Raw genomic sequence first — 27,828 nt, 5'->3', positions numbered from 1 at the left:
TTCATCTATATATAATTTATTTTTGTCAATTATAATTATATAAATCAACAGAAGTGCATGAAAATAAAAGAGGTATTTTGTTTCCATAAATTTCTAAGGAAATGTCTTTTCTGGTTGAACATAAAGAAAAATTAAAAATAGTAAAATGATAATAACAATGTCAATAACTTTATAATGCGAATTATTATTATTATTGAAATAACATTATTTAATGTTTCTGTCACATTTTGGCGAAATATCGTTTACAATAATCAACATTTCATTTATAAGTATATTTTACTACTTAAAATCTATTAAAACATATGCTTAGTCTTGTCATTTTTTAGTCAAATTCCAAATAATGCCGACTCAGACATACTTATTTAAATACTGAACACAATCAACAATATTGTACACTAATAGTAAGTAGTGTTTAATGTTTAAAAGATACCCGGAATAATCAACTTTAAGTACAATGTACATAAATACTGTTTTAGCACTGCCATATTTAATCCATCGACTAAGTTAAGTACTGTCTCAATACATTCTGTATGATTTAAAAAAAAAAGTAAATTGTGCTATACAAGTAATACAAAAACTCTCAGTACAATGTATTTCACCCATGATAATAAGATTTAAAATGCCATAATAATTTTAAGTACAAATTATTAGTTGAGCTTTCAATATTATTTATCAATATTAATGTGTAACCAGATAGTAGAACACAATAATAAATAAAAAAATACTATAAATAAATGCAATAAAAAGCTAGAACACGATACAATGGGAATATAGTTTAAGTATACAAGTAAGCAAATATATATGCAGATGATTTCACATCGCTAACTGCTAAGTACTTATCATAAGCGACCGTTAGATCTTGTATACACATTTTTAAATACTACAAAAACAGAATATAAAATGTACCTAATTGTCTAAATAGGGCAAGTGAGAACAAATAAACTCAATAACAACTCCATGTTGCATGAAACATTCGTCTGAATCAAAAATAATATGAATTTAAAAAAAAAGTTAAGTGTTTTAGAACTATTTAATTATATATTTTTTTAATCATAACTAGCCTTATATTATATTTTTGATCCAAGTTTAAAAGGCGTACATAAAGTAGGAAGCTCTCAAACTTAAAACAAAGAACTGAAAAATTAAAAAACCGTATATTCAATACTGAAGTCGTTGTACTGTTTTGTGTAATATCCAGTATTATTTTTAATGTATAGCCAAATTATTAAATTTGACTATTGCAACTAATTACATAATTTGTTAATTAACCATCAAATTATAGTTATTAACTTACATAATATTACGAAATAATATCTTCATATAGAAATTGTGTTTTTTTTTTTCAAAAATAGCAAAAAAACATTAAACTTCCTAATCTAAACCTATGCCTTTCTGACGCCAACATTTAAAAACGGAATGTCATGGAGCGGAGTGTCTTTGTACCGTCTTGTAGTTCCCACTGTCCCGTACTAGTCACGCGTACGTTTCTCTGAATCTTTTCTGTATGTGGTGGGCCGCGTTCAGCAGCCGGTGGTGTAAGGTGAGGTGCGTGTGCGGGGTGAAGGCGGGGGGAGCGGGGACGGGCGCGGGGCGGAGGGCGAGGGGGGGAATGATCGCTTCATTGTCCGGGTGACAGAAGAAGGCGACGCAGTGACGGCCGCGGGCGCGAGCGTATGTGCCGGACGGTACAACGACACGGTGCATCTGTCAATTAAAATGAGGTGGTTTTATTCATTAATACATTATATGTTTACAATAATTTCAATGTAGACTTTAGAGTAATTTTGTACTCATTAAAATTATACATTTAGAATATTTACAATCATAGGTTTTATTGCTCTATAAAGAAAATATTTATCTTTCAAACTACAAGCTGTTTAGGACTGCATTTTCTTAGTAAACGTTAGCAATGCACTGTACTGAATATTATTATTTGCCTGTATTTAGTGCAAAATACAAGAGTGTTATAATAAAGTAATGAAATTTGAAACGCGGAAGTAATTGAGACGTGACCTTGTTAAACCAATTATCATTTAGTGTAAATTTCGTACACAACAATTTTAAACACTGAATAGACATTAAATTGCCTCGTGAAAAACGAACTGCTGTGAAGTCTTGGTAGTCTTGTATTGTCATTATTTGTTGATATTGTACTAACCAGGGCCGGTAGCAGGTTAGTAGTCCAAGAAGCAAGAAGTTCTCCAGTTTGTACGAGAATCGCTCCTGGCAGATGACCAACAGATTGCCACTTATCACTGCCATTCAACTTAACCTATAAGGAAAAAATATTATTAGAATATAAATTCATACCGTGTAAACTATACGCAGTCAACACTGAGCAAACGCAATGTCAATTTGCGAATGGATGAGCACAGTATTGAAATCAGTGATGTTTTTAATCTGTATTTACAAATAACATTCCATTTTCAAATGTCCTACCTCAAGCCCCCCTTCCGAGTCCTGAGCGACGAGCGTGAAGGTGCACCTGTCGGAGTGTGCACCGCATCTCGTATACGTAACGTGTTCGTAGCATGGACCTTCATCTTCGGGGGGTACGGGCGGGTAGTACAGGATACGCATCGTGGAAGCATTGCAGCCATCGCTCTGTAGCATGTGGGAGTGGCAGGAGAGCAGAGTGGAGGGGGGCAGACCTGGAAAAAACATAGTGCGACTAAATTATACTATTTATTTGACTACTGTCAGTGCCAAAACATTCTCGATAGATCCCATATTTTAACTCGATTTCGTCTTATCTTAATTTTTTAAACGACAATTCCGTTCCAATTAAACGATATTAACACATTGACTTGTTATCCATAATGATTATTGTCATTTTATGTAATTTAATAAATATTATTCATTATCACTTTGGTTTTGTTGTATACAAGTATACATATATTAACAAAAATATATTTTGAACTTACCAAAAGCGTAACCGAGAGCCTGTAAGAGCACACGGGAAAGATTGGTGAGATCGTGAGCGAGGGGCACGGCGTGTTGCGTAAACTCTGGCACCTCTTCTTGAGCGGGCATGGCCGCCGCCGACAGAGTGGTTATATTAAACGAGTGACGTAACTCCTACAAAAATAAGGTTTGCATGTTACAACTAGAAGACGACGCTGTTGGCCAATGATGGCTCAATATTTAATAACTTTCGCTGATCTAAGACAAGATTAAACAGCTAGCAAATGTGGGTCGTGGCGAAAATATGTACATAATGTAGAAAAAATAATGTTCAAAACACCCGCCACTTCTATTATTAACAAGTTAATCATACACAAACAAATGTGTGTGTATAGCCTAAAATAATATATTTTATCTGTTCCACTAACCTACATGTCAGTCATTGAATTAAAAGTTATATTGTAAGTTATATACCAGGCTTGAAAATATCTTTGTCGGCCATTTAAGATATAAATATATTGTATCTGCGACCAAAATTTTGCCGATATTTAATAATATAATTTTTACTATTCATCAAAATTTTTTTTATTATGTATTTTGGATAAATATAAAGAATTTACCTTCTTGGTCTCGTCGAACTGCTCCATACCAGGTTTCACATAACCGTGGTTGCTGATCGGGTTGCGAAGATACTGCGCCTGGCAACCCTCGGGTAGAGCACAAAAGTTATCTAAATCTGCGTAAACCGCTTTCAACTGAAAATAACGAATAGACATTTCATAACATCTCTTTGTAGTTTAATGAACTCACTGTAAGTCTAAAGATTCTGTAGAGTTGTAACGAAATGAAGAAATAAATTCTAATTTTAAATAGAATCATATTTCATAGGAAAAAAACATACTTTCAGATTTATGTAGATATCAATAAATATTTTTGGTAATAGCGAAAAAATAAATTTAAACTATTAAAACGCTCGTAGAATGAAAACGTAAATCATATGTTTAAAAAAAATAATATTGCATTATAATTTATAACCTACCTTCTCTTCTGCGACGCCGTGGTTGACAAGCATGGCGAGACCTTTAGTGCTAAGAGCAGTGAAGAGCTGTTGTCCAATACGTCGCACCACTGATTTCATGGGACACACATCAGTACCTGTAATATATAATAGATAATAGACATAAATACATTAAATTTCTACGTTTAAATATCTTACCAGACATTTTTATACCATATTTGATGTATTGGTTTTCAAATCGTGTAAAACGATGCGCCGCGATGTCTCGACCCTGACACTATTCGGACGACGATATAAATTGTGACAAGGCGAATAACGAAATAAATTACGAAAAAAAAAGAATAGTTTGAATTTAATATCCCTTGGAAATAAGTAAAATAAATTTTTAGTGTGTTATCGTTTGTATAATGAAATAGTGCGTGATAAAAATCTCCGTATATTAAACATAGATAAGAAAGGTTCTTTTTTGTTTTTTTTTTTTTATTTTTATTGTGGACATTGAAATGCGTTTTATATTTCTTCTAACCCGAGCACTGATATGCATTTCTCGGAAGTCTTATCCATATTTTGATAAATTTCAATATAACGCTAAAGATTTATAGATATGATTAATTATTAATGAAGTTCTATTTATAATGGCTCTTACTCTTGTGGTGTTAGAATAAACCATTAAGTGGTGACACGGTGCTCAAAGATAAAATCTTTCGTAGATATGACAATTTTGTAATCAGTAGTGTTATCACCATAACATAGAACTAAGACATACTAAATTACTTTTTTCATTTTAAAACCATGCATTGTCTACAGGTGACATCTTTCTTTACGGTTGTATGATAATGTAATATATATACTAATTAAAAATGATACTCGTACATTCTACACAGCAATTAATGGTAATTATATAACTATTTTAAAATAGCCTCTTAGTACTGTATAATAAATTAAAACTATATTTCATGTACACATGGTACAAATGACGGTCTAGTTCATTGAATATTCCAGCCATTGAATTTTAAACCAGAATAGTTTTAAATATGAGGAATATTACGTACAAATAACTGTTAATAGAAACACAGTTAAGACGTACAGTTATTTCTAGTTGGTGTAATCTCCAACTGTCATTGGGAATATTTAACGTCATCCTGGTAAACGTCGCCCACACCAACTTATAGATGTTATATTATTAGATTGGGACTCAGCTCATTGCCCAACACTGATGTAACTTTATATTTCAGACACTAAAATAAACGCATTACGCACTATTAAAGTTGTTTTATATAATTTAATATTAAATTATAGTTTAAAAAAAGTTTATTCGTGATTTTACTATGCGGATGAAATAAAAATTGTTATTAAAGTTCATTGACTCATATAAACACGGACTTATTTTGAACGCAAACATTTTATGTAGTTTAAACACATTATCCAAATCTATCAGAATTGATCTTTTATTGAGATCAAAACAATTGTTTGACCCATTTTCAACATGATTCACTTTTACAAGTGTGTTCTCTAAACATAAATCAAAGCAATCAATGATGAGGTCATGATAGAAACGTACAGAACGTTTTCAGATTAAGTAAACTCAGTTAATAGCTGAATCGGAAATTGCTTAAATAGTAAGATTCTTTAAAAAGATTAACACTCGTTAACAAGATAGCATAAGTTTTATATTAAGTCCATAAAACGTTAGAAACTTTATAAAAAAGCCTTGTCTTTTGGCAAAACCAGAAATAGTCATCATTTTTTATAGTCACCTAAAACAATTGGTCTTTAAGTTGCGGATGTCTTGCAATATAGCTGATTATTCTTTCCGAGGTCGTATTAGACTAAACAAAACCTAATTAAAAAGTCAGAAGCTCCGAGTTTATTCTGAGTACAATACTATATATTTGATGAAATTTTCATTGATTTCCACCGACAAGAAACTGTTTGTTTTCTTAGTTTTTCTAGGATATGAAGTTCTTGGAAGTGCAAAACAGGTTTTCTATAGAACAACTTCCTTGTGAAGCAAATACATAGCTGTAGGTTTTTATCACATACGTTTTTGCGACGAATGGAAATACCATTTTCCTCTTGCGATAAAGAAGCAAAACATCAAATCCCGTGACTTTGAAATTTGTATGTATAAATTTACTTTTAAAACAAAAGATAAATCTAATCTACATATATTTGATTATGTTTTCGTCAGGATAAAAATTTTCAGTCCCAGCCAATAGAATGAACTAGGAAATGTGTTACAAAATTATACGACCTCGTAAATAATACAAATAAATATTTCCCGTCATTTGTATTCTAAAACATCATCTTCTTTATTATTCATAAGATACATGATATCTCTATATATATATGAATAAGAGTTTTTCCTTGAAAACTTATTGCTGAGATGTTAATCATACGGCAATATTGTTGACAGGTGAAATAAATTAGATGTTTTATTTTCAGTGACATTAGTCACATTTGGTAATTTAAATCAATGGATCTTATTATAAGTTGTAACAGTTTTTTATGAATGAATTTCTATAGAAACATATTAACACTGTTAATCTCCTTCCTATTTTTTTTAACGTTTATAATGCATTTCTATTATTTCTTTATAACAATGGCTGAAATACTTATTCTGACAAACGAATCGAAAGAATTAAGAATTAAGATAAGAATAACACTTCAATTCTCCTATTTAGGAAAAATTTAGTTTAAGAGCTTTCAGTATAAAAAATATTTCCTGTAATTTTATAGACGAGGACATACATATCTTAATCTGTACTAACAGAAAGTACATGTTTACATTAAAAGTCTTAAATATAGATATTTATTTACAAAATTTGTTTCCTGCTTTATTCGACTTATTAGCACCTCGCTAAAAATATAACATATACGAAAGTAACTTAAAAAACTACATGCTTATACATACATAATGGCAACACTTTCAGAGACTGAACAGATGTATGTATTAAATTTGTTCATAATTATGTAACTTAAGAATTATATAACATATAAATAATGTTTGTTATTAAGTTTTCCGCGGTTGCATTTTATTCAGTTCACCAGAAATTGCTTTGTTATTGAAAAAAAATTCATTGACATAAACTATTCACCTACCTGGAATTATGAAAGCAAGTGATTACGTAATAACTTTATTACACATTCTAGTCAACAGTAATAGGTGTTAGAATATGAGAATGGGCATAATATTATAACATTTTTTGTTTCTGGTTTAATGGTTTTTAATAACAAAGATTTTTTCTATTAAAATAAATTTATTAAAACCTTCGTTTATTAAACTTCATCTTAAAATTACATTACAAAATTTTTATTCGATATTTTTTTTTAATATAGCCAAGCCGTTATCCAAAAGAATTTAAGTAAGGTGACTTCTTAAAAGTAACAAAGACTTAATTTTATCTAATTGAATACTTATTTTATATACATAAGTGAAAAACCCATATAAATTTTCATTTGACATAAACAAATACAGACTATATAGTATGCGGAAGAACTGTCAGTGACGTTATTCGTACGTTAGATATCTGAACAAAGGAGTTCGGACGAAATCAGAAGGTCAAAATCCAGTATTGTTTTTTTTATTATTTTTCATACATAGATAAAATTGAACAGATTTGTTATATACATACCACGTCTATTGTTTACTTGATATACAAAATATTAACTGTAAAATTAAACATTGTCTGGTTGATACGACTGAAGCCTGATAACATTTCAATAGTTATTTTAAAGATTTAAATGTTATTTTTAAAATCAAATAATTTTTATTAATTGAAAACAGGAAAACGTCATATTTTAAACATCAAAACGTATTTGATGGACGTCATTTATATATAAACGAAGATTTATTTTAATTATCATAACCCTACAATATGTTTCATTAAAATAATATTTAAAAAAAAAATTGTTAAAAATTATGTCAGAAAATAGTGTTAGTTTATTAAAAATCAAAATTCAACAAATTGAAAACAGTTCTGGGAAATCTGACAGAGTAAGTATGTGTGAGCTACATAAGGAAAGAGGAAAACACTGATTGCACATTGGCAATTTTATATACGGTCACCATGACTTGCCCATAAATATTTTTCATGGCTGAGTCCATGATAAATAAAATAAAAACTATATAAAAGTTATCCAAAAGTTTTTTACAAACTTTAATTTATTCCAACTCACCACAGCTTTAGTAAAGCTTATATTTTAACTGCATTTGGATACAAATAATACAGATTAAATACTTATTTACCTATGTTAACAACACGTAGCAAAATATACAATGTATAAAAATACGTGTTTTCCTTAAGTCGTAAGTCTTTGTCTCAAGTTCGTTAAGGGATAATGCAATATACATAGATACTAGAAAGGGTGTTGTGATGTTTGCAAATCACAACATTTGGTCGGAGGAAAAGATATCCACTATTTTATATGAAATTCGGGATTTATTTTCACATAAAACATATTTTTAAAATATTCTAAATTCTAATGTATTTTCTTCAACTATAAGCAATACGAAATTTGTTGTGTCATTATAATTAACAAGTAAATTTACTTTCTTCATTTTTCGAAATTAAATGAAAACACACTGACATTTGACATTTACCACTTGTCATTTTTGTGTGATTCTTGCTTCGATGGATGACTTAATGAAATTTGTATTTCTACAACAATTAAAAATATTACTGTAGGTTATAACATAGAATATATTTATATCTAAAATATGTACATATTCTTTGAACATTTATATTTCCTGCACGTCTATTACAAATTAGTAATTCGTAGAAAATGTATACATTTATATGTTTTTATTTTTCATTAAGTTTTGTGATGTAGTAGGATAAATATATATTTATTTAATTTATTATAAAATGTACCTGAGTAAAATTGTGTTTGATTTCAATGTTCCAGTTTGACCAAGGAATTGATTATTTACAGTCAATTTAACGACATGCACGTGTGTCCACGTGTTTTCTTATCACTACCATTGTGACTTGCTCGTTATTTGAATAGCTTTTCACGAAATGAATTTTTCAACAATAGGCGATTCGATTTTTCTATTTGTTTTTATTTGCGTCACAACTGAAGTACGTCCTGTATTATTATTAATGATATTTTAAGATCGCTTCGTGAGGTGAGTAAACTGTTTGTAATTGTTTGATAAACAAATACAACTCATATAAAAATAAACGGACTGAATGAATAAAAATAGATATATTTGTAAAGTTTTAAACATATAAATTATAATAAATATTAATTATTGACGATGTTTTAACTCTTTAAAAAATAATAAAGTAATCTATTCAGGGAACTGTCGTCAGTCATCAACTTTCATTGGCTGTCAACTGTCATCAATTAGATTATAAACAAGTCGAAAGTGAATGACATTCCCAGTAATTCATCTCATTTAAAATAAACATAGCATGATTATTAAACTTTTTAAAAAGAAAATTTAATTATTTTTATGATTTATACGTCTTTTTTATCTACTTTCTATACAGTTTTATGAGAGTTTCTTGAAATTATTGTGAATATGTATTTTATCATTACAAGTATAAGTGTAAGTTAAGCTATCATAATTTCACTGAGAACGTATTGTTATAGTATAAAGATTAATTATAATTACTCATTAAAACTTATCAAGGGAATTCCAAGAAAACCTAAAAGGACTTATTTCCTGTAAAACAAGCAGCGTAACGTAGACATATTATTGAATACAAAACGAAACCAAAAGCGGGTTTACTAGCAAAACTTTAAATCCTCAAAATAAAATAGATAGCTTTCAGGTTTTATTTCATATTCTGATTTCGACACTATGATGTGTGACAATTTAATCCGTCACATTAACACAAACTTAGTTATAAAATATACGTTTATAATAATATCCTTTCTCTTCATATCATTTAACATATTATTGAAAATACACATTAATCTATAAATGTTATCTGTAATGACGTGAGCCAATTTTTTTTTTAATTATCTTAATGGTCTCAGGTGCAGGTTTATCAATAACGTCAATTACTATTCATTATTGGAAATACATTGAAATAATACTAAACATGACTATGAAACAGATCATTTAAAATATTCTGGAAATTATAGGTATATAAATATTTTTTTAATCTTATCATATGTGGCACATAACAAATAATATAAAAAAATCACAAATATTGATGTGAAAAGATAATATTGTTGCGTAGAAGTAATATTTAAATAACAACGATTTATCGTTTACGTCAAGTGGAATTTATTTATTAATTTACGCAAAATATTCCATACATTTTTTCTTCTTTCCATTTACCTACATAAGTAACGCTTGATAAAATTCCCATTGACGTTATCTTATATTTTATGTTTAATTGATATAAATATAAAAGGTAGCAATTTTTTTAATGCGCAATATAGTTGAAATGCCGAGAGACTTTTTTTTTTATAACACAGACGTTAAATTGAGGTAATATCTACATTCTCTTTTTAAAGGAGGAAGAATGAATCATGAATAAATTAAATATAATGTAATGTATTATCTGTTTAGAAAGTTTCGATTAAGAAAACAAAAGCTCCGAAGGTAAAGCAACAAGGATGAAAAGTGAAATCTATTTCAGTAATACCGTTCTCTTTTCTATTGCATTTCTGATCTGTCTCGCCGTCGAACTCTATATTTTATCGACAATTGCTTTAAGATACATTATTAGAAGGGGCAGCAAAAAATTGTGTTGCTTTATATTTAAATCTGTTTTAGAACGGTGTCGTTTTACAATTGGAAGTTATTTTTGCCTTTGATCCAATTTTTTTTTTTATTAAAAAAAAAAGCTCGGGTCGATACGTATCTACGGAGACTACAATCTGGGATTTATATTGTTATATACCTACATAAAAATATTTTTATATTTCCTAAGGAAATGAAACATCATCTGAATCTTAAAATAAATTTGTGTCAGTACGGTTAAAACCAATTGCCTAATTGAATTTAATGGTATAAGCTCATTCGAACGAACGGTCCAAACGGGTATTCATGCAGTGTGCACAGATCAATAAACTCTCCTCGGAAAATGTTAGTTTACACTTTGTACATAGATAATAAAAATAAAACACGACTTGCCATCTCTAGTTATAAATAAAATGCTATATGATTGTTCTTACCAAGAACATTTGTAATTTAAATGACATGGTAGCTCACTTCGAGCAGTCTGCGTCGTGATATATTTAAATGTACTATAGTCTATAATTATTTGTATATAGATTTATCAAATCAACTTTTTTAAATGAGTGTATCAATTATATGCTACAATTAGAAGTCACTGAAACAAATATTTGAGACGGTAGAGATTATTTTTATCTCACAACATCGTATAATTAGAGGCAGATAGATGGCTGCTTTGTAATAAGTCATCACAGAAAAGGCTTTATACAGTGAAACACGCAGGCCAAACGTGAGTTTGGGCATTGAGAACGAACTACGATAATATATGTTTGAACACTCACGTCCAACAGCAATTATATTATGTTTTTCTAAGAATTATGCTGTACAAAATGCGCATATAATAAACATATAAAAATCTTTATTGCTTAATCGTTTTGCTCATCCAGTAACAGCTTTGTCTGCGAGGATATTTATTATACAATCAAAAACAAGCCAACATTTGCGAGCTAATGAGTCACTGCTTAGGCTAGTTTTATAACCGAAGTATTTTTTTTATATATCATTATTAATAATGTTCAACGGGTGGGCTGATTTATGTTGTTAAACCAGTGCCAATAGTAAACATGATATTTAAGAACAAGATGGAAGTCTATTGAAAGACGTGCATTAATATCGCATCGATAATAATCAAGTTGAGCCCATACATACATCGCGTGATTGAATGACATTAAAGGTACTCAGACTCAGGAACGTTTGAAGAAATTATCAATAGATGTTTCTGTTACATGCATTTCGCATTGTATATAATATGACGAATTTCGTGTACACAGATGGTATGACAATGAGGACCACACGTCAGACGGCTGTTTGTTTCAGGACAATGGTAGACATGCATGGTATTCGTGATGATTTGCAAACAGGGCTGTGCGCAATTTGCCGCTGTTTCAATATTAGATTTGAACTTAAGATGGCGCTATTGACGGACGAAAGCACCGGTGGTAATATATGATGTATGATAATGTGTTGTCAAATAAGCGAGCGTTATGTAAAGAATAATATAATTTATTCTATTACTCTATGACTATAAATATATTTATATTAAAATAATATTTAGTTGATCCCGTATAAAAAAATATATTGCTTCAGTTTCGGCGCTCTCTTTCATTATTCGTACAATCAATTTGGGACTTTTCGGAAGGGCTTCTCTGACTTTCATTACGGGTGTAATTAGGACTAACTAGTTGTTTTTTCTTTGGAAAAGAATAAAAAAATGAGGTAATGATATCAAATATGGTATCATTAATATTAGGTTCAAGACGATCGAGTTTCGAATGCGCAACAAAAACGCCGACCCACTGATCTACTCGGTAAGTTTCCAAAAGATAAAATTTACAACGGTAACATATACTGCTGATTACTTTTCGCTGAATTAGCGGCTTTCCTTACCGTTTTTGAGTCATCTTTAAATGGTAACACTAACGAATTAACAGTCAAGTGACTGTAAACTTATAGCCCGACAAAACATTTTAGGATCGAGGGAACAAATGAATCATACCAGCACATTGTATGAAAACAAAAGGGTTGCCAAAATAGATTATTCAGTTCACTGACATTTAAATAGGCTAGTAGGTACCTGTTATCGTAAATGGAACTCTTTATGAATGATCACAATCGTTATGTAACAAAAACATAGGATTCTTTACATCAATTAAATCTTTAAGTTTATTAACGGCTCGAATGTCTACCTGTCTAGGGATAGCTCGGTGAAGACACCTCATTTATGATTTTAAAACAATGCCAAAACGACAAAACAAAGACCATTCTAAAGTATTCTCACTTCTCATGAGCCTAATATATACACATTTCTTTCTCGTTCACAATTTTCGTTAGTAACTATAAAAGAGTCCTTCTGTTACTATATTAAGGCTCAGATCGACTAAAATCGGTAAAAAGTATTACATCCTTTAGGAGAAAGTTGTTAGATCGACGAAACGACAAACAACTTTTTCTATTAAGTTATTAGAAAAGTAAAAACGGTTTTATCAGTACATTTACAGAAGAGATTTCTTACAAAATGACACTTCAAACTATCAAATATTAAAATGTCAAGTATATAATGAATCAAATAAATGTAGGTCATCTGCCTTAGACGTTGTGACCGTTCAATTAACACTGGAATTACTATGGGGACAATATATAGATTTTACTCACGGAATACATAAAAAGAGACGTTAAACAGATTGGCCTATTGATACATTTTCCGTTTATTGTTTATTTAAGTACACAACTGTAATTTTCACGAAGTACCTGTTATTGAATGTTATTGAATGGATAATTCTCAAAAATTCGTTCAATATATTGTGACTGAAAGACGTACGATATAACTTCTTTATCGTGCCCGGCCTTACGTTTTGATAGTGATATTTCGCATCACTAGTTTTATTTGAATTTGATTGTTTCATATCTTATCAAAACATGAGGCAAGCTAACCTTCAAATTCAATAATGGTCAAATGTCAAGACAACTTTATATAATAACTGACATGTTCTCAGTGGCATCTATTCGCAACTTGTAAGTTTTTTTTAGAAGTGAATAATAAAATGAACAAGGATTTCATTATACAGTCAAATAAGTTCTAATGCAAAAATTCTTCGTATCATAAAAAAATGTGGTTTTTTGTATTATAACATTAAAATAAACGTGATAATAGTTTAGTAGAATATGTATTTATTCATTAAAGTGGTATATCGTGTAAATACAAAAAGGTATTTCATTAGTTAATTGCTATCATTCATTTTCAAGGTAATTATCTTTTTTATTTTTAAACAGGTTGGTAGTAAGTGCCTTAGCTATAGAACATTAAGCCAAGGCTGAAATTCTTGGACTAAATGACGTAAGCAAATTAGGCTTCAAGTTTTTATGCAATATTTAGTTTCAATACTAGAAATGCCAGTAATGAAAATAAGGCTAGGGATAAATTTTCGTATATGAAATACAGAAAATGTGCACATTAACCTTTTGTGAACATAATTTTTTTTGCGTATTAATGTGTATTGCGTATTTGTTATATTAATCCTATGATTGATGCGATATGTTCGGTGGAGATTTAATATACATTTTTCATTTCTGATATCTTGACAGATTCAAGTAATCCATATGTAAAGTTACTTTTTTGTCTTTAATACGTCACATCCTGCCTCTATGCGTTAAATTTTATGTATTTTTTTATAAATATAATGACAAGTTTATACAGGATAGCGCAGTGGCAGATGGCGATTAAACTTATTGCGTGCGAGAGACCGGGGGCTATCAAAGCCCGCCCGGCCGTTGCCCTCGCTGCTCTACCTTTTTTACATCTACAGCTTTTGAATTATTCCTTGTTTTCAGATTAGACAGGTTAATAACGTGGAAGCCAGGACTTAGTACTTTTAATATATTAGTTTATCCGTTCCATTTTTTTTACAATACTCTATCTAATTTACGATCTTAAGTTTTCAATACTGTTGTAAACTAATGTACATATTGATAAGTTTATTATTACATAATATTTATCAAAACAAAATTTCCTTATATGATGGATTTTCATTTATCTGAATGAATAATCTTGGCATACGATAAATCATTTCCAAATACACGATAAGTTTTAGGAAGAGAACGCTAAGTAAGCAATAGTCATAGTAGTAATAACATAGTTTTTATAATAATAATTGAATGTACAAGAAATTGTGTAATAAAAATCCAAATAGATGGTATTGTTGTTCATATTATTTGAAACGAACATCTGAAGTTCCGCTTTGTATAAGCTCTAGGTGTTTATTTTCATATTGAAGTAGGTTGATTATTATAAAACACTATTATAACATCGTTCTTTATTGTGGAGTCGTAAACATAAATATTATTCTACTTTCACGAATATCGGCGTTTAGGATTGTTTATATCGAGTAAATGGAGCATAGCTCTGAGAGTAAATGTATCTTTACTTATCCAGTAACGAAAAAGAATTCACAAGATTCAGCCAACCGATAGGTCTTTGAACTTAATTTAAAGCAGTTTTTTTTCCAAATCTTGTCCGGATCCACAGCTGTCGGTCTCACGCTAACTTTAATTGGGGTTGAGCGCAGGTAAACTTTCCGTTCTTTTGTGAATGGCCAATATCTTGAGTTCATGATCCGATGATTTAGGTGGACCGTTACATTTTGAAGATTTATAACTTTACCTGAGTTTTGGGACGATTTATTGTGTGTCAATATAATAGTATGGATATTTATTCCTTACCTATATGAGCCAAATCGATAATGGGTATTTCGCAGCGTGAGAGCAGGGTCTCCTCTTGTGGGGCCGCCATCGTCGTTGCCTGCTGTTGTAGATCTGTTATCTTCGGAGTCGTCCAACAAACTCGCGCCTTATCACTCGACTCCAGGTGGGTAATTAGCAATTAGCGATCGTGACACCGAACGATAATATAGGATAGGAATACGATACTGATAAGCACTTAGTACACCGTCAGAAACCGAACGTTAAAGTTTATTAAAATTGTGAATGGTCTTTTGATTACCCCTGGTATAGAAGCGTTCAGAACTCATTTGCATAACCTTGTAGTTCCTGCTCGAGGCGTTCAGCGATCTGACGTAGCAGCAATAAGCTATACTGACTTGACACATTAAAAATTGCTTTTTGTGGCTCTCTCACAGTAAGTATGCGTAGGACTCGTTGCTCCCGCGTGTGCGACCCGACGGCGTCGCGCGCCCCCCGTCCCTAGTAAGTTTCGAATGTCTTCGTTCTAACAAACTGGCTCACCGTGTGCGGTGAGCGTTACCCTGGTGTCAATGTGAGCTCTCACTTATATATCATCGCGTGGACTTTCGCAACCGAACGGCGTGTCGAAACAGCTCGCCTTGAACACTAAGAGAAAGCGTGAAAGACGTGTATACTATTCAACGTACGGAATCAGACTGACGCGAATGCGCCGCACTCCGCAGACCTCGTACACTCACCGACTGACGGACTGACTCATGCGACCGTTTGTCGCTCACTTCGCGTGACTATCCGACACCGATAATAAACCAGATATATTATACCACACTTAATTTGTATGCGACAAAGTCTCATGGGAATTTTTAAAATACAACAAACATGTTTTTGTATGTAATACATTTAATACGATATTGTGAATGCCATTGCACTAAGACCATATGGTGGTGAATGTTTGTAATCGCCATGCCATATGATTGGTACAGCGCCATCTATTTTAGATTGCGGAGATACGAACAAAAAGTATAGAAAATGAGATGAGATTTATTTATTTATAGCGAATTAATTTACAGTAGCATGTGATCATTTGAGGCACCGTTCAAAATAAGAAGAGCCGACATATCCGCCGCGCATTGCTCTCTGCACGTGTTGTTCGAAAAGTCGTCGATTGCTTTGTAGTTCATCAGCCGCTTCTTTATTCAGTGGGTCTTCAGGATTTGGTTCCTATAAAACAGAAACAGAAGCTTTAAAAGTAATAGTAGTAGTAATATAATTATTATTAATTATTTGTTTCTTCGATAATAGTATTCCTCATTAAAATTATACTCATTGTCCTGTGTCAATGATGCAATGTTACATGTGTGTAAATAAATTTTATTCAGATATCCTTATTAAAAAAAATAGCAATAACGAAGGTATGCAAAATTAGTTAAGCAACTTTTTTTATATTACTAAATCCGTAACTGTTATTTATATGATATAATCTGTAACTCTGAATCCATAATAATTATTTTTCTATTATGTTGATCCTACCTAACACTTATGTAAAACTGTTAGGCAGTTTTAATTAAAAAAAAAAACAATACACACTGTAATTTATATATCATAAGTCAAGAATTGTTTTTTGAATAATATGTTTTCTAACAAATGATTACAATTCCATAATTATTATAATATATCTATAACAAACATAAACATCTTAATGTTTACATATTATACATTTCTGAATAACAGACAATAGTTATACTTTCATTGATTCTCATAATTAAATGAATGGTTGTAATACTTGAAAAACTATTAATATCAAATTGACTCTTCATATTGCACTAATAAATTATTTATTACTTTATTTTAATGAAATAGGTTGTAAGAGGAAGTGTGTATTGTACATAATATAAATATAACTTATGACTGTAAAATTAACACTAGAAAGAGACAAAGGAACAGACTTACCAGGAATAGATACTGCAACCCATATACTATTGAGTTGACTGTGAGCACTGGTTTCCAATCTTCTCGAAGTATATTCAAGCAGACATTCCCTTCCAAGTCTATATTTGGGTGATATACAGCCGTCTCACACTTAACTTTAGGTGGTTCATGGGGATAGTTTGGTCCTACCTACAAATTAAATAAATGTAAGTAGAAATGTGTAAACAAGATGTAATATGGTATTACATATGATATGAAAGCTACCTTAAAGCTAAATACAAATCTTCCTCCTCTGTAAAAACCTTCATCAGGACATATGATCAATTTGAAATTAAGTAAATCATCTGGGTCTGGAAATTCTGTGCTACAGGTTTTGGGCAGGTTCAGTTCATTTAAATCTAAAAACAAGAATATATCATAAAATGATTAAAATATTCTGAGCAGTTGCAAACGTTATTGATGTGATTATAAGTGATAGTTACAAAATATTGTAACAATAATAATATGTAAATAGTTTTATTTTTCTTTTATATTTGATAAGTCTAGATTACCTTTTGTGATTCGTAATTGAGCCGCCGATGCTTTCTTTTGTGAACCGCCTGCTCTTGCTGAACCTTCTTCATCTTTTTTTTGTTGTTTTAAGGAAAACAGTTTAATCATTGTCCTAATTCGATGAAAATTAGAAATTGATTTGGATAAAACCTATTTTGACAGATGGCTGACGTCTGAACTTCAATCAAATTAAACTTCAATTCTAAAGGGTGAGAAATTCACAGAGTATTAAAAGCTATATTAATAAAATGTGGTTGCATAGAAGCAAATTTTTTATATAAATGTATTTACTTTTACAACATGCTATTTATTTTACCTACATTTCAAGAAAAAATGCCTTGAAAATTTGAAAATTTGTAGAATGCCTAGAAAATTTGTAGAAAATGATTTGGTTGTACTATTTAAAAAATAAATATTGTGTAAAATCTGTAATACCGATGAACTCAAAAATTTATATTCATAAACATTAGAGGTCCCTAAAGATATGAGTATTGTATTTATCTTAAAGAATTTTTTTTGACAGTTGCATTTTTGTATGGTGAACCCGAAGAGGAAAATTGTCTTTGGCATAAGACTAAGTATTGGCTTGTCCCTGTTATAAAATACAATAAATGCAATATTTTAACAGTTATTTTTTTTTTAAATATGAGTTAAAGTTAGCTTATACTCTGATGCAGACAATATACGTACTGTTCAAATAAAAATCGTAATATTTCATTTTTCTAATATGGCTAGTGAAGATGTTATTGAGTTGGGATCTTCTGATGATGAAGCTGAACCAGCTCCAAAGAAGGTAGTAATTGTATCTTAATTGGAGCTGAAATACATAGTAGTTGTAATAACTTTAAATTTACGATAAATTTGTTTATTTATTTTTTAATTACAGAGAAAACCGATGCCCAATGCCATGGTTGTTATCCCGAATAAGTTTCCTGGTTTAACTATTAAACCATCTCATTCAAATCAGTTTCGTAAACAGAAGGATATTTTAAATAAACCAATTATATTTAATAAATTGGTAAGTAATGTAAATTCAAATGTTCATAGGAAAAAAGTAGTAACTGGGTCTCTCCAATCTCCACTTAAAAATTATACTACTACCAAAATTGTGAAAACTGCAATACCTATACAAAACAAGTTCTTAAACCCATTGAGTATTGCAAAGAATTTATTTAATAATCAAGTATCAATTCCTAAACCACAAACAAGAGGTTTAAAGAAACAAACAGAAGCTAAAGGCTCAAGCCTCTTAAATAATTTACCTCCAGGTATTACTATTAAATTAGTACAGAATTCTTGTCCACTAGTTAATCAAGACAAAATTAGGACATCCCAAAGTACTGTAGGAGAAGTATTGACTGTTGAAATAGATGATGAGGAGACATCTGAAACATCAACATCAAGCCCACAGTGGTATATACGACCCGAGGATCAAGTAGATGAGAATGAAAAAAAAATTGAAGACAACAATGAACTTAAAGTAGAAACTTCAATACAAGAACAGAATAACAAAGAGCCTGACAAATCTAAATATGTTGAAATCACAATAGAAGATAGCCCTTTAAAGCCTCTAACACAAAAACAGGACAGTGAAATTGGTAAAGAGCTGGCGATTACAATTGAAGACAGTCCCGCTAAACCTACACCATATAAGTCTAATAACGGGGACGGTGATTTTGAAAACAGGAATATCAAAGAACCTCATAGTAAGAAGAAATTAGATTATCCCAAAGAAAACAATGACGAGAGACAGGTTGTTGAAATAGAAATAGATCTTAATGATACTAGTTATTCTGAGATTAAGGAAAATGATGATAGTACTGAAAAATGTCAACAAATTGATACCAGAAATGAAACACAAAAATGTAAAGGAATTGATACACCACCAGTTGGCAATAAATCTGAGTGTAATGAAGCTAAAACAAATAATTCCGAGAATTCTATTGAAAGTAAAGTTAGCACAGAAATAAGTGATACTGAATTCCATCCTGTGTATCAGAATTTCATCGACATATGTTTTGAACTAGAAAATTCTGATGATATGAAAAAGATAGTTGATAAGAAAATTAAAGCGTATTACAAACAGTGTCCAAAAGTATATGTCGAGTCTACCGATTTTATAGATATGGTCTCCACAAAAATAGTTTTGATGAAGGCCAGTCCAGAAAAAATGTATTTGTATATAAAAGATGTTGTGGATGAACTTAATTTACAAAGAAAAATGGCCAAATCTGCATGTACTACGGAAGACACACAACAAGGTAAAACATCAATTATAGCATTTATTTATTTATTTGTTTATTTACTTATGGATAACCAACAAAAGATATATTATTTACAGCTTTTTAAACATGATCTTATTATATAGTTTAACTACGGGTCATCACAATGTGTAATTTTAATTATGTCAAGTTACACACCTTAAATGAATCATTATAACTTTCCAAACATATCATAATCAAATCAAATCAAAGCCAAAGTTCGGCCAAAGTGTAATGCCAAAATTTAGAATAAAAAAAAAGTTATGATAAAAATAATGATAACAGTAAAAATAATGTAAATAATAGAATGATAATCAGATACAATTTTCAACACTTCACAAGTAAGTGAATGTTTAATTATTAAGAATAAATCAAATAACCAATTTAAAATATTAAAAATATTAAAAATATTAGTGCCAAAATGCAATACCGAAAGCAATATTGTGCTATAAAAGAAAAAAAGAAAAACAAACATTCAAGGATCTCGATATACATTAACATTTAACAAGAGTAATATTTTGAAAACATAATGCTTAAAACTATTGTGACTGCTATGCAAGATGTCCAAGTCGTTACCGGTCTGAGAAAAATCATTAATGTACGTTTTATTCTGCTGACAGGAGAATTTCTTCCCAGCCGGGTCCTAGTTCGAGGAATGCAAAATAATGAAATATGTTTTCTAGGCATTTTAAATGGAACGTTAATAACAATTAAACAGAGAAGTTGGGAACAATCTATTTTTTTGTTTAAAAGTTTGTGCAAAAAGTTCATGTCAATGAGTTGTCTGCGGCCAGACAATGGCAACATTCGGTACTCCCTCAACCTATCAATGTAGTTCCTACCACAAAAATTACCACCAAAACGATACAAAAAGAACTTTATGAATTTTTTTTAGATACTTTCAATCCTATCAACATGAACTTTGTATTGTGGTGACCACACAACCGAACAATATTCGAGTTTGCTTTGAACATAACAGTTGTAGAGAGTAATGACTTTTGAGGTCTTACGGAATTTTTTGCCCCTTCTTTTTACAAATCCTAGATTCCGCCAAGCTGCTTTAACAATATGGTCTATGTGTTCTGTGAACTGCACTTTTGAGTCAAAAACTACACCAAGATCACGAATAGTGTCAACCTCTTTAACAACAGCATTAAATATTTTGTATTCACTTTTTATAGACTGCTTCTTCCTTGTAAATTTCATGTAAAAGCATTTATTTATATTTATTTTCATGCTGTTAGCTACACACCAGTCAACAAGAGACTCAATACCCTTTTAAAGAAGTAAGACATCGGATTGAGCGTCAACTGTACGAATTAGCTTTAAATCATCCGCGTAAAGAAAAGATTTACTATATTTAAATTTACAGCATAGACTGTCTATAAATATGTTGAAAAATACAGGACCCAAATTGGACCCCTGTGGTACCCCGGAGTGCGCCATAAATGACTCAGATTTGACTCTATCAATAACAACGCGCGAAGGTCTCAACCGTAGGTATGAGCCACACCACTTCAGTAAACTATCCGTTATACCCAACGATCTAAGTCTTTCCAGCAATATATTATGGTTGACTTTGTCAAAGGCCTTTAAAAAGTCTGTGTAAATTGCGTCTACCTGCGCTCCTTTGTCTAAGTACAGAATTATTTCGTGGACGTATGTTATTAAATTTGTATTCGTAGATCTCCCAGATATAAAACCGTGCTGATGTATACTGAGATACGGTTTGACATAGATAGAAATATGTTGGCAAACTAAAGATTCGAAGATCTTTGACATTGTCGACAAAATAGAGATTGGGCGATAATTATCAACTGACTCCAGCCTACCGCCTTTGTGAATGGGAACAATTCTAGCTTCCTTCCACTTATCGGGAAAGACGCCTGTATTTAAAGAGACATTGTAGATGATGTACAATTGGAATGACAGCACTACAGCACAGGGAACTAAGAAAATCGGGGGAATATCATTCGGTACCCGATCCTTTACTAGTGTCGAGCCCTTTCAGCTTCTTCCCAATATCTTCTTGTGAAAGACGAATATTCCCAATGCAAGTTTTAGGTTCTTCACTTTCACGGATAATAATATTGTTATCCTCGTAAACCAACGAAAAATGAGTGGCAAAAAGGGTTAGATATGTTATTTTTGTTTTCCCCTACAAAATCACCTAAGACCATCCTTGTCGGATATAAACTGTTTCTATTGCGTATGTTTTTTATGTGGGTCCAAAAATATTTAGGGTTTTTAGATATGGAGTCTTCGACAGACGCTAAGTAATTGTCGTAGCATTTTTTGATTAAATTTTCACACTCTCTTCTGAGATACTTAAATTCGACTAAGTCAAGAGGATTGTTATACTTTTTTACTTTAATACGGTACTTATTTTTTCTTTTAAAGTGTTAATTAAATTATAAGAAAACCAAGCCGGGTACAATGTTTTTGATTTTTGTTTTTTTGGGACATGAAGTTTAATAATATTTGAAAGTTTTGCAGAAAATATTTTAAGCATTTTATTAACATCGCTAAAAGAATCTTGGAATTCACTCAACCAGTTGACACTGTCAAGAGAAGATATAACTTTCTCGTAATCCGCTTTAAAAAAAGTAGTATTTGTTCACTGATGTGTTTCGAGAGGTGGATGGCTTATAAGGAGTTTTTATACTTACATCAAAATTCAAAGCAGGGTGCAAAGACTCGACTTTACGAATAGGTGAGAAGCATTCCTCCATTTTGATGTCACTGTCGTTTCTGTCGTAGAGTACTAAGTCAAGCAATTTATTTTTATTGTTTTTTACACAATTAAATTGAAAAAGGGAGTTGAAATTTAAAAAAAAGATAAACATACTATTTAAAGCACTATTATTGCCATTAATATAACTACCAGAATCCGTCCAAATTGTGCTAGGTAAATTGAAATCACCAACCAACAAGAAAGAATTATTGTCATTTCGAAGTGAAGGTATAGTATTGTTCACTTTGCCAACAAATACCTCTAGAAGTGTAATGTTTACGGGAGGCGGCAGATACACAGTGCACACGTGTAAAGTCTGTCTATATCTGCCTACCCCCATCTGTATCGAGACCCATAAATCCTCGCAATCGCTTTCCAAATCCATGCTACGACTGGAGAAGTATTTATTGGAAACCGCTATGAGGACTCCACCGCCAGAGTTTTTGTGGGATGACCTAATACTAGTTTCGCGGTCCCTACGATAAATTGTTTATCTACCATCAAAAACTTCAGAGTCAAGGACACTGCCATTCAGCCAAGTCTCCGTCAGCAGTACAAGGTCAAAGTTGTTGTTCAAAACCTGGCTACGTACATCTTGCATATCTGTGTTAATTCCCCTAATATTTTGGTAATAACAATTTAAAACAGTGAATTTTATAGTAATAATAAAATAAGAAACAAGCGTTGTACAACAATATTACTTATAGCTATTTAAGATTCTTAAGAACTTCAGGATTTTTAACATATACGTATTCCGACTTGGCCGACTTTCGCATAAAGATTCGGCCATTTTTTGTCCATACAAAACGGTATCCAAGTTTTTTCGAATACAGCCTTACTTCAGCGTGGAGCGCTTTAACAGCCGGCGCTAGATGCTCGCATATGTACACAGGCCTCTTATCACCTCCGATTCCCAAAAGACTTGTGTTTAATTTATCGGAAATAGTTTTAGCTTTTCTATTGAACTCCATCGAGGCAGCAAGGAAAGTATCCCGGACACGCGGAGTGCTGAACTTCACCAAAATAGACCTTGGACTCGTTGAATCTTTATTTAATTTCACGTTATAACGTCTTTTTTATCTAATTCGCATTTAATTACCGATGCTTTTTGGTTTAATGTAGTAATAAGGTTCTCATTTTTGAATTCCGGTACGCACAGTTACAGGCCAGAGATTGCTGTGAATTTAATTACGAATATGACTTGCTTATAATAAAAACAAATTAATATAAGTCAAAATCATAAGAAAACTTGTTTAAATGAAGTGTATTTATCTATTTTACGAGTATAAAATATGATTACAAAAATTATTGGACAATGTTCTTCATGCACTATTGGACACTAAGAACTAGTGTTGTCAAATGCATTCTTTTTTGGCATTCCAAAAAATATCCAAAGAAATTTCGTTTTATAAAATTAACAGTAAACTGACCTAATGATACTTACAAATCCATTTATGACTCTTACTTATCTGTCAACGACATAATCTATGTGGAGTGGATACACTCAAATAAATTGGTACCATTATCAAGTAAAATTAGCCCGAAAAATGTATTACACATGGATATATATTCATTTCAAAGTCAATACTAATACAGGTTATAATTTTAATGCAAAAAAAAATTATAATGATGTGCAAATAGTTAGGCTCCTGGAATTTCTCAAATTTAAAAGTTATGTTGTTTCAGATCTGATCCACTTCTTTTCCAAATTTTATTAAATTTGTTACAATAATTCAAATGTTTCAAAACTTGGTAATCTGTGAAATTATTTTTATTTATTATCATTTCTATACGTACAATGTTTGATAATATACAGATCCAGCAAATACTTTACCTGCTGAATCTGAGCGAGACAGCAAGAAAATGATACAGATTCGAAAACTGGAGAAGACTATCAAGAAATTACACAGAGCAATACAGAAACTCGAGCAGCAAGAGGTTGACTTTGATGATGACGAGGATTCAGTTTATTTATTGACAGAGAGGTGAGGAATTGTATGAAAAATGGTTTGATAATTTATAATAATGTTTCTAACAAAATAAATATATATACTTTTTTTTAAATTAAAGATATAAAGAACGCATGGTACGAGTTCATAAGAAGTTTTGTCAGCTCACCAACACGAAGATGCCATCGGAACCAAGGATACACATTGAATCAAGACCTGGCCGTCCTACAGGTCCAGCAAAAAGAGTAGAGAAGTGGATCAATAAGAAAGTGCCTATTGGAGCTCCATTACCATTCCCAGATTTTCATGATGTACTACATTGTGTACGTGACGCCAATGACGATGATAGACTGGGATGGAATGAATATGAAATTATGGAGGAAGGTTAGTTTCTACTATATATCATTTGGGTTCATGATATGATGTCAACATCATGCCTAAAACCTGCCAAAAAAGTTTCACCTCTAGTTGAAAGACTTTTACAACTATAAGAAAGTTGGGTTAATATGTGTACTTAAAAAGTACTCTTGAGAATCTATCGATATATATATATATATATATATATATATATAACAAATAGTAATTATTGGAGCTCTATGCCTCTAATTTTTTTTATTCTGTGTAACTTTTTTAATGATAATTTAAAGTAATTTCTTAAATTATTTACAAATTTTTATAAAACTAGAAAATTTTATGTTTTAGCGAGAGATTTGTTTACAAGATGTGGCAAGAAACTTCAAAGACGGCGACAGGAGAATGAATGGAGATTAGCTGTGTCAAGGATTACACAAGTATTGGATCCCGCAGAAGAAAATATTGATTTGAAGAAACGATTAGAAGAAAACGAAGCTTTGGCCACGTCTAAAGAATTAGAACTATTTAAAAAGTAAGAAATATAACATAACCTCGTCATAAAATATATAGTGTCATAGACAATATATTTTATTTTAAGTCAGGATATCTATGGTTTTGAACTAATCTAAAAAACATTTTTTTCTCAGATTTGTGGACAAACAAAATCAATTGAAACTAGAAGCCGTCGAAATCGGTGATAAAGAAGCAGAAGAGTCACCGTTGGAGAGTGATGATGAAGAAGAAGTGGTTGAAAGTAAACATTCGGCAGAAGAAAAACAGAAGAGAAAGGAAAAAATTAAAGAGCTGCTGCAGGATAAAGGCAAAAAGACTTTAGAAGCGGAAAACTACGTTGATTCTATAAAAGAAAAAGATAACACTGGAGTAGAATCTGCTGAAAAACAAGATGGAGTTGATGGAAATGAAGACAAACACATGACAGGAACTAATCTAGAATCTAAAGAACAATATGAAACTAAAAATGAAGACGGAAATAGTGAAGTTATTGATGAAAATATCGATAAGATAGAGCAAGTAGATGGCGGTAGTGAGAGTGATAAAGTTGAATCCGATGTTGACGAATTACATTTATATCAGGAATCACGTAAATGTCATGACGACGAAGCGAATAGTTCGGCTCTGGAGTCCTCTGACTCTGAAATACCAATCGCGATTTCGGACACCTCAGAGTCGGAGATCGAAATGGAGAATGATAAGAAAATGAGTGACATAATCAGCATTGAAGATTCTAGTTACTCAGAGTCAGAATCTACTTACGATAGGTTTGCTTGTACGAAAAATGATTATATTTTAGGTAATGTTTATGGTGAATTTGAATATTCATGCATGGGCGGCGTTGAGTCCAAACAGGACGAAGTTGTTCTTGATGAAGATGTTGTTTTGGAATCATCAGACGAGGAATCAAATAAAGATGTGGCTTCAGGAATCGGTGACACTTGTATTAATTTGAAAGATGATAATATATCGATCTCAGAAACAATTGTAGATGGGGAAAGTATGGAACAAGATATTAGTATTAATGAAATAAATGGTACATTTGACAATAACAATGAATTGAAGGCATGTGTGGCAAATGCAACAAGTAGTGAACGTGAATTGATCATACAAGAATGCTCTGAAAAAGTTGGAAGTGAGGTTTTAAACAGAGTTCATGCAAAAGAATTCCCAGAATCGGCTGAAATGAAAAATGTACCGGATGAAAATTCAATTGTTCGAATGGAAACTGGTGTTAATGAGGATAAAGGACAGTTTCAGAATTGTAGCACTTTGGCGACCCAAGAGGTTGTTGGTAGTCACTGTGAAAAAATATCAGAAACAGTGCAGCCAATAAGTTGAACATTACAATAAACAGAATTACAATTAATATTGCTAGCGTAGACTTAAATATTAACGAAAATGTATATATAATGTATAAAATCAATCAAAAGACTTGAACCTATGTCATATGTCTATATAATGCTGAATTTAGAGTTTAGTTACTTAGGAGGCATTTAGTGATGTAAAATGATTTAAACAGTATTTATTTCGTGATATTGAGAATATTGTCTAAATCATATGAGACCTGATCTCTAACAAGTAATTTAAGGAAATAAGTTTTAAAATGTATCGCGTTTAACAGCTGGTCCATTGAGGAATAAATTGTCAATATATTTTATTAATTTTCATAAAAAAAAAATTCTGAACATATTGTTTAGTTAGTCATATGATGAGTTATTTGCTCTGAAAGTTGTAGTGTGTTTAATTATTACTGTTTAAATAAATACTTCAGTTTGGTTTTTTTAATAGTCCATTTTAAGTAATTTTATGTTGTACAATGTTATTCTAAAGTCCATGGGAGTATGTTTGCTCTATGATCCGATTGTTGATCGAGAACATTAATAAAAAAATTGTATATCTAAATTGTCTAATAAATATTTCGCCAAAGAACAATGAAAAAAATCTCGTCGAAATAAACCATCAGAATTTATCGTCGACTAACTCATTTACCTTACCAATAATATATACGGATATTTGTTACTTTTTATATCATCTATATAATATTTCTTTTAGTTGAACTGTCAGTACTTCATTGATATACCGTTGGTACTATTATACAATTTTGTATCAAATAGTGAGAACGCTTCGGATGTGGTTTGACGAAAAAAACTTTAATTAAAGTTTATATAGTTTGAATAATAATAAAATAATATAATACGTTTTGAGTGAGGAATATT

General features: G+C 31.1%; 3 protein-coding genes across 3 annotated transcripts; 1 reads left to right on the top strand and 2 right to left on the bottom strand.

The window, feature by feature from the left end:
* Window positions 1-16,072, bottom strand: LOC116779850 (uncharacterized). Its single transcript, XM_032674354.2, has 7 exons — window positions 15,339-16,072; window positions 3,944-4,059; window positions 3,525-3,659; window positions 2,925-3,078; window positions 2,440-2,651; window positions 2,159-2,272; window positions 1-1,704 (listed from the first exon to the last, which is right to left on the bottom strand). Exons 1-7 carry the CDS (start codon window positions 15,406-15,408, stop codon window positions 1,474-1,476), a joined length of 1,032 nt encoding a protein of 343 aa, XP_032530245.1. The 5' UTR covers window positions 15,409-16,072; the 3' UTR covers window positions 1-1,473.
* A 275-nt stretch (window positions 16,073-16,347) lies between these two features.
* Window positions 16,348-17,977, bottom strand: LOC116779859 (NEDD8-conjugating enzyme Ubc12). The gene is made up of 4 exons (XM_032674364.2): window positions 17,798-17,977; window positions 17,511-17,644; window positions 17,268-17,435; window positions 16,348-16,538 (listed from the first exon to the last, which is right to left on the bottom strand). Exons 1-4 carry the CDS (start codon window positions 17,904-17,906, stop codon window positions 16,398-16,400), a joined length of 552 nt encoding a protein of 183 aa, XP_032530255.1. The 5' UTR covers window positions 17,907-17,977; the 3' UTR covers window positions 16,348-16,397.
* Window positions 17,978-18,350: 373 nt separating this feature from the next.
* On the top strand, window positions 18,351-27,581 carry LOC116765767 (daxx-like protein). Its single transcript, XM_032655362.2, has 6 exons — window positions 18,351-18,591; window positions 18,685-20,059; window positions 24,610-24,778; window positions 24,864-25,126; window positions 25,445-25,628; window positions 25,744-27,581. The coding sequence occupies exons 1-6, from the start codon at window positions 18,526-18,528 to the stop codon at window positions 26,948-26,950; spliced, it is 3,264 nt and encodes a 1,087-aa protein (XP_032511253.2). The 5' UTR covers window positions 18,351-18,525; the 3' UTR covers window positions 26,951-27,581.
* Window positions 27,582-27,828: the final 247 nt, after the last annotated feature.

The sequence above is a fragment of the Danaus plexippus genome (assembly GCF_018135715.1).
Source record: "Danaus plexippus chromosome 3 unlocalized genomic scaffold, MEX_DaPlex mxdp_30, whole genome shotgun sequence".
Lineage (NCBI taxonomy): Eukaryota > Metazoa > Arthropoda > Insecta > Lepidoptera > Nymphalidae > Danaus > Danaus plexippus.
The sequence above is the reverse complement of the archived record's forward strand: the minus strand, read 5'-3'. Positions and strand labels throughout refer to the sequence as shown.

Coding starts and splice junctions, on each gene's coding strand:
- LOC116779850 (XM_032674354.2), bottom strand. CDS start 15,408: ATGGCGGCCCCACAAGAGGAGACCCTGCTCTCACGCTGCGAAATACCC. Junction 3,660..3,943: donor ACGGCGTCGCAGAAGAGAAG/GTAGGTTATAAA, acceptor CGTTATTTTCAG/TTGAAAGCGGTTTACGCAGA. Junction 2,652..2,924: donor GGCTCTCGGTTACGCTTTTG/GTAAGTTCAAAA, acceptor TGTTTTTTCCAG/GTCTGCCCCCCTCCACTCTG.
- LOC116779859 (XM_032674364.2), bottom strand. CDS start 17,906: ATGATTAAACTGTTTTCCTTAAAACAACAAAAAAAAGATGAAGAAGGT. Junction 17,645..17,797: donor TCAATTACGAATCACAAAAG/GTAATCTAGACT, acceptor TCTTGTTTTTAG/ATTTAAATGAACTGAACCTG. Junction 17,436..17,510: donor GATTTGTATTTAGCTTTAAG/GTAGCTTTCATA, acceptor TTTAATTTGTAG/GTAGGACCAAACTATCCCCA.
- LOC116765767 (XM_032655362.2), top strand. CDS start 18,526: ATGGCTAGTGAAGATGTTATTGAGTTGGGATCTTCTGATGATGAAGCT. Junction 24,779..24,863: donor GTTTATTTATTGACAGAGAG/GTGAGGAATTGT, acceptor TTTAAATTAAAG/ATATAAAGAACGCATGGTAC. Junction 25,629..25,743: donor GAATTAGAACTATTTAAAAA/GTAAGAAATATA, acceptor TTTTTTTCTCAG/ATTTGTGGACAAACAAAATC.